The sequence below is a fragment of the Lonchura striata genome, chromosome 1, assembly GCF_050655825.1.
Source record: "Lonchura striata isolate lonStrDom1 chromosome 1, ASM5065582v1, whole genome shotgun sequence".
NCBI classification, from domain to species: domain Eukaryota; kingdom Metazoa; phylum Chordata; class Aves; order Passeriformes; family Estrildidae; genus Lonchura; species Lonchura striata.
In genome coordinates this window covers 117,434,203-117,445,550 of record NC_140703.1, presented here as the reverse complement: position 1 = coordinate 117,445,550, position 11,348 = coordinate 117,434,203, and the positions used below count along the sequence as shown (strand labels likewise).

General features: G+C 46.5%; 1 protein-coding gene across 2 annotated transcripts in view; it reads right to left on the bottom strand.

Annotated features, from left to right (window-relative positions):
- Nucleotides 1-5,921: 5,921 nt before the first annotated feature.
- RUNX1 (RUNX family transcription factor 1) overlaps nucleotides 5,922-11,348 on the bottom strand; it is a 187,259-nt gene continuing 181,832 nt past the window's right edge. For both annotated transcript variants that reach the window (XM_085560672.1, XM_085560666.1), the window contains one exon: nucleotides 5,922-8,923. In XM_085560672.1, the coding sequence (XP_085416798.1) occupies nucleotides 8,430-8,923 (494 nt within the window). In that variant the 3' untranslated portion in view covers nucleotides 5,922-8,429. The remainder of the gene's footprint in view (nucleotides 8,924-11,348) is intronic.

Below are 11,348 nucleotides of genomic sequence, written 5' to 3'. Positions count from 1 at the left end.
TTCCAGGACACCTGTGTGGATTTGGACACACACCTGGGTTATTTTTCCAGGACACCCCTGTGGAGCTGCACGGTGCCTTGAGGGCTGATGGTGCTTAATGAGCCCTCCCAGGCAGATGTGTGGGAGAGCGCTGGGGACAGTGGCCTCTGTAATTAAGCTCATTAAAAGCTGGGTGTGAAATGCCACAAGAAGTCAACAACGTTTTGCATTCACCCTTGGCAGCCTCTTCCTCTCACCAACTGCAGCCTCCAGCCTTGGTCTTCATCACCTTCCGTGCCCCTTCCTCCTCCTCCTCCTCCCTCTCGAGCAGCCACACGGGATGGGGGGGTTGAGCTGGACATTCCCAGTTGTCCAAACTGGTGTGGTGGGGTCACCTCCGGTTCCCAAGGGCTGCCCTGGCTTCCCATGGGCTTGGAACTCCCTCTTTTCCTGGCAGGGAGGAAGGCAGTGGGCAGGAGAGGGAGCTGCTCCCACTCCCTCCCCTCAGCCAGCATCGGGCAGGTGCCACTGCTCTGGAGTGGCACAACCGTGCTGGAAACTGGGGAATTTGGGGATGGGAGGGATTCTCCTCAGTCCAGCTGCCTGGCAAGGAGGACACGGCCCTTCCCACAAGGACAGGGAGTGGGATCCATGGGTCTGATCAGAGTGGGATCCGTGGATCAGCTCAGAGTGGGATCCATGGGTCTGATCAGAGTGGGATCCATGGATCTGCTCAGAGTGGGGTCCATGGATCTCCTCAGAGTGAGATCCATAGATTTGCCTTCCCTTCCTCTCCATGGATATGCTCGAAGTGGGAACCATGGATCTGCTCTGAGTGGGATCCATGGGTCTGATCAGGGTGGGATCTGTGGATCAGCTCAGAGTGGGATCCATGGATCTGCTCAGGGTGGGATCCACGGGTCTTCTCAGAGTGGGATCCATGCATCAGCTCAGGGTGGGATCCATGGGTCTGATCAGAGTGGGATCCATGGATCAGCTCAGGGTGGGATCCATGGGTCTGATCAGAGTGGGATCCACGGGTCTTCTCAGAGTGGGATCCATGCATCAGCTCAGGGTGGGACCCATGGATCTCTTCACAGTGGGACCATGGATCTGCTCAGAGTGGGATCCATAGATCAGCTCAGGGTGGGATCCATGGGTCTGATCAGAGTGGGATCCATGGATCAGCTCAGGGTGGGATGCATGGATTAGCTCAAAGTGGGATCCCCAGAACTCCTCAGAGTGGGACCCATGGATCTGCCTTTCCTTCCTCTCCACAACCAGCACTCTGCTGCTCTGTTCTTGACAAAATCCTTAAATTCCAGCAGCCTGCTCTGTTCCAAAGAGCAGAAAGCTCTTTTGAGCAGCCTTCAAAACCCAGCAGTGAATATTTCTGCTGAGATGCCCTTGGGTGTCATATTTTTGGGTTTGTTTTGACTGTCGCTATTTGTGGCTTCTTCTGCATGTCAAAGCCAGAGACGAGATAAACACGTGCTCTGCCTCACCATGCACCTCGAGGGAAATGCGCTTGGGTTTCACGGGGTTAGGGGAGGAATCTGTAGGGGACTCTCTTCAAAAATATAAGTGCAGTATTTTAGGGACATGCTGGAAAGAAATGTGAGGGGCCATGCTGAGCAGGAAAACCAAAAACCACATCAGAGGTGGGGGTGCCGAAATTTCTACCTCTAAAGAGGCACCTGGGATCCAGCCTCTGGTTTTTCTTAGTGTTTTGGCCTTAATTTTAAATAGATTATATGGATTATTGTTTGAGAGATGGAGGGTTACTCTATGAGCTGCCAGAAGATACTTTGCTTTGTGGCTGGTTTTTCACTTTACTGAGAGGAGCAGCTGAAAACCAGTCCTTGTATATATAAAATATATATAAAAATTATACATATTATAAATAAAATACATTAAATATGTAAAAATATATAAATTTTATCTATAAAATATATAACAACGTGGTCTGGAAGGTGTCCCTGCCCATGGCAGGGGACTTGGAACTGACTGATTTTTAAGGTCCTTTCCAATCCCAACCATTCTGTGATTCTCTGATTATTGTGGAGAAGGGTATTACTGAAAACTTCTTTAATATCATGCAATATGTTGTGCAAGGCCAATATTAGAAGGTATTTTATCCATATCTACTGATGCCTGGATACAGAGTCTTTCAAAATGAACTTTCACTATATTTTGTTCATTTTGAAAGTTTGGTACACCCATAGTAATGTTTCATTAACATTTGTTTCATTATTTAGTTAAAGAGGAAAAAAAACACTTTTTTTTTAAGTAACATGACCTTAAAATCTGTTTTGGTGCTCCTTATGAAAGGTTCAAACCATCAGTAGGGAAAAGGATCCAATCCAAGAAGGAAAATATGAAGAAAAATAAGAGCTGTAGATTAATCTGAGACGCAGACATTTAATTGAGAAGCCCGGGATAAAATGCAATTATTGGACTTCTATACATGTAAAATCTCATTTCATGGAATCATGGAATGGTTTGGGTTGGAAGGGACCTTAAACTCATCCAGTGCCACCCCTGGGACACCTTCCACTGTCCCAGGCTGCTCCAACCTGGCCTTGGGCACTGCCAGGGATGGGGAATCCACAACTTCTCTCTGGACAGCTTCACTGTAAAATTTCCCTCCTGCTTTGCTGTCCTGTTGCATTTCAGGCCTTTAAACCAGCTTCCTCCACAGAAGGAAAATACCATTTTGACAAAAAAAAAAACAAACAAAAAAACTTGAAAAACAAAAAGTATGGAAACCTATTTCTGATGTTGTGAGTGACACACGCTCAGCACCCTCTTCCTGATGGTTCCTTTTCCCCCTGAGATTTTTTTTTTTTCCTCACAGGTAAAAAAATTGCACCAGGCCCACGTGCATACTTGTCAAACATTTTATTTGTCATTCACACTAATTATGATACTGAATTTACAGAGGAAACTGTGGTACAAAGAAAGAAAGAAAGTAAAGAAAGAAAGAAAAGAAAAGAAAGAAAAGTGTTCATTAGAACTACTGCAGCAGTCCAGCTGCTCTGGGTAGTTGTAATGAATTCTCCTGTGGTGCTGGACACAGCCATCCCTGTGGACAGCAAGAATTTACCCTGGGGTGTTACCTAGAAATTCCTGGATTGGGGAAAAAAAAAAACCAAACCCTTCTCTATTCTCTTTTCCTATCTGGTTCCAAAAATCAGCAGCCACCCCCTGCCCTCCCTCCCTCCCCAGGAAGAAAAATCCCTGGTAATCAACCCCCCAAAAAAATCCCCAACCTCATGGTTTCCCCTTCAGGAAAAGTTCAGCGTGAAAGGGAAAAGGTTTTGTAAACATAGCCAGAAAATGCTGAACAAATTCCCTTTGGTACCGCTCTGATGGGGCTGTGTCCCCCCTCAGCCTCACCACCTCACACTGAAATTTTGGTTTTAAAAAGAGCTGGAATTGTCCAACCCAAAATACCACAAATTACCCACAGATTTTTTTTTTTTTTTGCACATTTGTTTCCCCCCTACCACAAAAAAGTGAAGGATGTTGGATAGAGACCATGCTATAACTGTTTACAAAAGTGAATAAAATGTAGTTCCTCTTGAAGCCTAAAAATAACTAATTTAGGAAAGAAATAAGTCTCACTACAGTATTTCAGCAAACACAAAGGTAAGTTCATTAAAAACACAGAAAAAAAAAAAGAGAAAAATGCAGAGTAATTACAAGCACTAAATATTTTGGCTAGGAAGCTTTGGAAATCTATTTACAGACATAAATACAAGTAACTCTGGGGATGCAACCCTCGAAGGACAAGGAGAAAAACGCCGAGTGGTTGGGACTGACCCAGCGAGGTGAACAAAATTCCAAGGGGAAAATGGAACAAGGCAGGAAAACAAAGCAGAGTTTTGCTCCGAGGACAGAAAACGGATCCACTCCTCCCTGAATTTCAAACACACCCATGGAAAAGGTCACCCAGGAAGCAGCAGCGAATGTTTCAAGAGCACAGGAAATTTGGGATGTTTTGGCAAAGGCTGTTTGGAGGAGATGATTTCTCTCCTTCCCGGCGGAGAATTTGGCATCGTTGTACAAATCAAACCCTTCACAGCAGAGATGCTCTCTGCATCCTCTTCTCCCTGCGTTAAAGCTCCTCTGCAATGCCCTGGGAGCGAGCAGGAACTCTTAAATTAATTTAAATGTTGTTGGAGAGGGGAATATTTGTCCTCAGAGCCAGCAAAATTCACACTGAAGATGCTTGACGTGGCCAAGGAGCTGTGTCTTGTGAAAGGAACACCCAAGCTGAGAGTAAGGACAGCCAGGAGATGAATTTTGGGAGAGTGAGGTACCTAAAGCACTCTGCTGATTGCAGCTCCAGAGCAGAAGCACGAGAATTCTATTTTTCTGCTTCCATTCAGCTCCCAGGATGTTAAAACTATATAAATATATACATATTATATCCATATAAAAATAGATATTTATGCACTCTAATCTGGAGATGGGATGGGGGAAATGTTTTATCCAAATGTATTTTTTTTCCTGCCTGTTAACGTGCTCTTAAAATATAAGAGGAAAGATGTGAGAGCATTTTCACAGCCTTGATAAACCGTGCCATCCTTAATGATGGCTACAAAACCAAATATTTGAGTAAAATGTGGTTTCTGATGTGTGAATATACTGAAACCCACAGTGATTAAACAGATTAATTGCCAGGGATAATGAACTTGGCTTTTCCTTTCCTTTGCAGTGATGGACATACCCAGAGAATCTGGACTCCAAAATTTGGTTGCTGGCAATAAAAACACGGGAAACACTGAGAAATTCCAGAAAAGTGTCAATAAGGACACAGGGGAATGTGGTGGTGACCAGTTCTGTATTTCCTCATCCTGTTCACACCAGGGAGAGCCAAATTAAACCTCACCTTTAGCATGAGTGGAGAGGCACAGACATAAGAAATGTTTCATTTAGAGTCTGAGAGTTGCCAGCTCCTTGTTCCTGTGAATCCCTGATTTTTTTTTTAGCTTCCAGGGTGGGTAGGTTTCAGTTTTGAGGGCTGAAAGGGCTGTGGCAGAAAGGAGTTGTGGTGTCCCACAGGCCTGGCAATGTGGTGACCACAACAACCTCACCTTGGTGGCCAAGTTGACTTCACCTTGGTGGCCACAATGACCTCACCTTGGTGGCCAAGTTGACTTCACCTTGGTGGCCACAATGACCTCACCTTGGTGGCCACAACAATTTCACCTTGGTGGCCACACTGAGCTTGCCTTGGTGACCACACCAACCTCGCTTCTACCCCTGGGCTGAACTCATGGAATCATCACTCATGGTTTGGGTTGGAAGGGACATTAAATCCCACCCAGTGCCACCCCTGCCATGGCAGGGACACCTCCCACTGTCCCAGGCTGCTCCAAGACCCAGTGTCCAACCTGGCCCTGGATTCTGCCAGGGATGGGGAATCCACAACTTCTCTGGGCACCCTGTGCCAGGGCCTTAAAAATTTCACAGGGATGAATTTATCCCAAATATCCCACCTGACCCTGCCCTTCCTTCATCTTAATACCATCCCCCTCCTCCTATCACTCCATGCTTTTGTTAAAATTCCCTCTCCAGGTCACCTGGCCCTTCCTGGCTGCTCCAAGCTCCCCTCCTCTCCCTCCCTGCTGTGTTTCCACTCCCAGCTCTGTGCACTTTGGTGGTCCAGTCACAAGGCAGATGTGAGAGCTGTAATCAATTAAGATTTTAATTGAGAGAGCTGTAATCAATTAGGGTTTGAGTTGCACAGAACGTGCCAAATGGATTCTGCAGCAGAGCTACTGCTCAGTGATGTGGGACATTTTTAGGGTGCTGAAGAGGTGAGAGTCCAACTGTGGAAATGCTACAACCAGGGGGGTTTCTGTATTTCTGTATTCAGCAGGGTCTCCAGACTTTCAAAATATATTTCTGATAGAATTTGGATGTTTTCTGTCTTCTTTTTTTTTTTTTTTTTCAGAGCAAACTCTGGAAATATAAAGGATATTCCATTAAATGAAAAGCACAAGGCCATGTGTTTTAACAGAAACATTCTGGGCTTTTGCTGAGATCTCTTGAAACACTCCCTATTTTCTGCACAAAAACAACCTTATTGACAATGGAAATTCATCGATTCTTTTCAATACCAAAGTGCTACTGCATCCAACTCAAACAAAGAAGCATAATCATATATATATATATATATATATATATATAAAAAGAGAAAACTTGAAAAACAAATGGTTTTAAATAAGTCCAGCTGTTTTGCTGCCTGCAGCCAAGGATCTTTTTAATTTGAATCCTTTTAACTTTTTTATTTTTTTTTAACATCAAACACTGATCTGAAGTCCTGCTTTCAAATACTCTCCGAGTTGACCTGCAATTGTTTCTCTGGCTTGAGAGGTACATTAAATAATAATCAGCTCATTTGGGACTCACACGTGTCAACATCAGCAGTTTGGAGTTGAGGAGTAGTACAAGAGCTGCGTTCAGAGCAAACCCTCAATAAAATAGTGCCAAAAACGTTACAGTGACATCTGGTACGTTTGTGCTGGGACGATGGGCAGCGGTGACAGCTCCGTGCTGAACCTGCTCGTAGTAAAACCCTTGCAGATTTACTACAGGGCACGACATTGGCCACACCAACTTTAAACAGCCTTCCTCTTCTCCCAGAAGATGCCAATGGAATGGTTGTCCAGGCCCTGGCTTTTATGGAGCTTTCCAGACCAGCCCTGTCCGGGAAGGGATGTGTTTGCCAGCAGACTGGGATGTGAAATCCTGGGAGCAAATCTCACCCAGATTCCATCAGAGCCAGGACTTCCCCCTTGCCGTGGGAATCACAGAACCAGGGAACGGTTTGGGTTGGATCTTAAAGATCATCTACCAAAATTGCCATGGGCAGGGACACCTTCCATTGTCCCAGACTGCTCCGGCCTGGCCTTGGACACTTCCAGGGATCCAGGGGCAGCCACAGATGCTTTGGGAAGGGCCTCCCCACCCTCCTAGGGGACAATTCCTTCCCAATTTCCATCCAGCCCTGCCCTCTGGCAGTGGGGAGCCATTCCCCGGGTCCTGTCTCTCCAGTGGGAGGTATTTAATTAGGGAATATTGAATTTGCCTTAGGAAGTTTCTACATCCTGATTCCTGATCCTGAGGGCCACCACTGGTGACAAAGCAGGAGGAGGGAGCGATGACTCCACCACTTGGAAAGGTACAGAAATTCCCAGGGATTTTGGTGCCTTCCAGCAGGAACTGGGCACTTCAATCCCTTTGGGGTTCTAAGCTGAGTAAAATGAGAGCGAGATAATTGTAAACAATATTTTTAGGGAATTAAGAGGTCACTTTTGCCCATCGTCATTCCAGCCTTTTTCAACGTGAGAAATTTTACTTTGGCTGCTACCAAAAAAAGGCAATTGCTGATATTTTTTTAAAACACAGGCATATTTAAATAATAATAGTATCAACAAATAAGAGAAGTCTAAATATCAGGCATAAATATCAATGAACTCATCAAAGAAATACAGTAGTTGAAAATGACCCAAGGCTGTAGCCGTTGTATTAAAAAAAAAAAAAGTCCAAGAGATAAAAAGTTAAATTAACTCATTGAAAAAGGGGTTGATTCTTTCAGTTGACAAAGCAAGAAAGAAGCAAGCATGATTAAAACAAAAAAAGAGCAAAATCTTTTTTTTTTTTTTTTGCAATGTATAAGGTGCCAAGAGAAAAAAAACAAATTAGATGCAAAGCAGGATGAGCTGCATCCTAAAAAATAAAAAACAAAACAAAACAAAACCAAAAAAACCACCAAAAAAACCTAAACCCAAAACAAAACAAAACAAAACAAAAAAAAACCCCATTAATAAAAAAATTCCATATTCTTTGGAATATACAAACAAAACAAAGAAAAGAAAGAATAAAGTCCAACATATAAAACCTCTCATTCACAGCATTGCTAAAACAGAAGCGTTCACAGTTTCCCTCTGGGAATCTTCCTATACTTCCTTACACTTAAATGTCCCTAAGATGCAGTAAACTCGCTAAGATTTAGTTTTGTTTTTTTGGGTTTTTTGTTTTTCTTAAGGTTTTAAGTCTTCAAAATAGAAGTGAACCGAAAACTCTCTTTTAGGGCTGTGGAGACCCTCAAGCCCAGGCACGTTGGGAAGCCACAGGCCTGGAATCAGGCTGGATACCCTTCTACCCACCCTCGCTACCTCTGCACCACCAGCTGGGCCGTCCTCCTTTCCAGAAGCTTGTTCTCCTGCCGGGAATTCTTTGCCGGAGCGACGCGGCTCCACCATGGCCTGGCAAGGAGAGCCGCCACCCCTGGGAGCGCCGACTTCGGGAGGGTTCGCTCCTGAAACTCGCGGACGAACGCGGCAGGGCCGGCGGGGAAGTTTCTAGAATCCCTCCGGGCGCCGGGAAATGGGAAGTCCGTTTTAGTCCTGACCCTGGAGCTCCTGCCGACCTCCTCAGTAGGGCCTCCACACGGCCTCCTCCAGCCTCGCCGTGCTGGCCATGTTGGTGGGCGAGTTGCTGTGGCTGCCTTCGGCCTCCACCACGTCGCTTTGGTTGGGCAGGTTGGGGTTGAGCAGCGCGGAGCCCGTGGAGGCGTTGGTGCAGGGCGGGTGGATGCGCGGCGGCGAGCGGTCGCCGCCGGAGATCATGGAGAACTGGTAGGAGCCGGCCGAGGTGCCGTAGTACAGGTGGTAGGACGGGGAGCTGGTCTGGAAGGGGCTGCCCTGAGCCTGGGACGAGCCGGGGTAGGGCGGCGGGAGGTACGTGTGGTAGCGCGTGGCCGTGGACATGGCCGACATGCCGATGCCGATGCCGGAGCTGACGGGCGTGGGCGTGTAGGTGAAGGCGCCCGGGTAGTGCATGCGAGGGTCGGAGATGGACGGCAGCGCCGGGAAGGAGCGGTCGATCCCCACCCGGGGGTCGCTGAACGCCGTCAGGTCCGACGCTCCTGGGGGAAGGGGAGGGAGGCAGGGGAATGTTACGGGATTCACAGAATTAATGAAGTCGGGAGGAACCTCCGAGGTCATCGAGGCCCAGCTTGCTCCATGCCCAGCTTGTCACCTGCAGTGCCACATCCAGACTTTCCTTTCCTGCAGGGATGGGCACTCCAGAGCTCCCTGGGCAGTTCCAAGGCCTGAGCACCCTTTCCATGGGGAAATTGCTGCTGCTGTCCCAGCTGAGCCTGCCCTGGCCCAGCCTGAGGCCGTTCCCTCTCCTCCTCTCCCTGTTCCCTGGGAAGGTCCCATCTGAGCCTCCTTTTCTCCAGGCTGAGCTCCTTTCCATCCCTCCTGTTGCTCCAGCCCCTTCTCCAGCTCCTTGCAGAATCCCTGAGGCTGGCAAAGCCCTCCCAGCCCAGGGAGTCCCAGCTGGGCCCCATGCCCACCTTGTCCCCAGCCCAGAGCACTCAGTGCCACCTCCAGGGGACACCTGCAGGGATGGGCACTGCAAAGCTCCCTGGGCAGCCCCTGCCAGGGCCTGAGCACCCTTTCCATGGGGAAATTGCTGCTGCTGTCCCAGCTGAGCCTGCCCTGGCCCAGCCCATGTCCCCTCACTCTGAAATGTTCCACAGGGGAGTCAAATCCTGCTCTGCTGTGTCTGACATCCATGGAATTCCTTCTGGTCCCATCCTCTCTTTCCCTGCCCGGATTAAACAAGAGGAGCACATCCTCTTTAGGAAGGATCCTCCTCATGACTCAGGTTAATGGAAGGTCTCATCCCCAGAGCTGGCAACTCTGCCTGGTTAAGAGAACAACGATAATTATGGAAAAAAAAAATCTTTCCAGAAGAAAGACAACTTCTCCTGGCAGCCAAGGCTGGAATCTGCAGCAGAGGAGTCGCGTGCTGAAGGAAATACCCCTGAGGAGGAGCGGAGGGAAAACAAAGCTCTTGGCTCTCCCCAGATTCCAAGCTGAAGCAGACTGAGCTGGGATTCTTGGAGCAGATGCACTCCAGAGCTTTGAAAGCTCATCAGGGCACATCAGCCCACCTTGAGGAGCTCCTCCTAATTTCTTAGAAGAGCTCTGAACTTGCTGTTTGCTTCCTTCAGAATTTGCCATCCAATTTTTTTTTTTTTAATGGAAAATTAACGGGAACACATTTTCATTCCCCTAAACCCCATCACCTTTAGGTGTAACACGGGAAAACACACAATGGGATGGAGCAGCAGGAGCTTTGGAGGAGGCAAGGCTAAGGAGGCATCTGCCAGATTTTAAATGTTACTTCCACACCTCATTCCTGAGAAACTTCCTAAAGCTGCCTGGATACGTCGTTAATCAGAGGAGAGTTCGTTCTGCCCTGGCAACAAGTAGAGTAATGACATTTAACGTCAAGACAGTTCAAATATATCCCACATTATTGTTTTTTCCTTGGAGACACCAGGTCTTAATCTGGGAGGACCTAAAATCCTCCTCAGATTTGCTCTTTGTTCTGCCAAAGAGAAAATTTTTTTTCAAGTGTGAGTGACAGAAAAAGTTGTGACGTGTTTTCCCAGGAATGCTGAATGACGTTTAATGTAAGGAATTAGAAGAGGAAAAGAAGGATGCTGATGTGGGAACAAAACCTTTCTAGGTTCCTTCACAAGGCATGGAGAAACTCTGCCAGTTCCAAGGAAAATCCCTGTGGTCATGAGCAGAAAAAGCAGCTCTGTGGAGAAGGACCTGGGGGTCCTGATGGAAAACAAAGGGGAATTCTAAATTTTTGAAATTTTGATTTATAATTCAGTGTAAATAAAGAATGAGAATTTTTTTTCTCACTTTAAAAAAAATCACTTTAAAAAAAAATAGGAAATAGCTATTTCTGAAGAAGTTCCTTGTGTTTTCAGTCCTCTCTACAATGCACTTATCACCCAGACCTAAGAAATAATTTAGATTTGTTGTGAGGCTTCCAAAGCAAGCTCTACATGACAACACCAGAGCAGGCTGGAGCACGTTCAAGTGGTTCCCTCTGATCTCAGAAGAAACCCTGAGCCTTCAAACGAGAGCAAGATGTGGAGTTAAAGGAGGGATTTTTGCAAAAGCTGTATGCAAATCAGAATGATATGGCTCTCACTCATTTATATTATTTATATTTAAATTCCTGCTGCTGCACACACAGATTGGTTCAAGATGTGCAGGTCAGGGACAATTAAACTGTCTGGAATCGGGGTGGCTTTCACTCCCATTTTTCTGGTGGCTTCTAAAGCTCTGCAGGATGATTTGATGGACGTGGAAAACAAGAAAACCCAGTGCAACATCTAAAATGTCCAACCTCACCATCCTGCAGGTACAACCTGCTGTGCTCTGCTCTGGATTTAGAGAGAGGGAAGAAAACAGAGCTGGAATATTTTGGAATATTTTGAAATGCCATCCATTTCTTGGCAATCTAAATCATTTTAA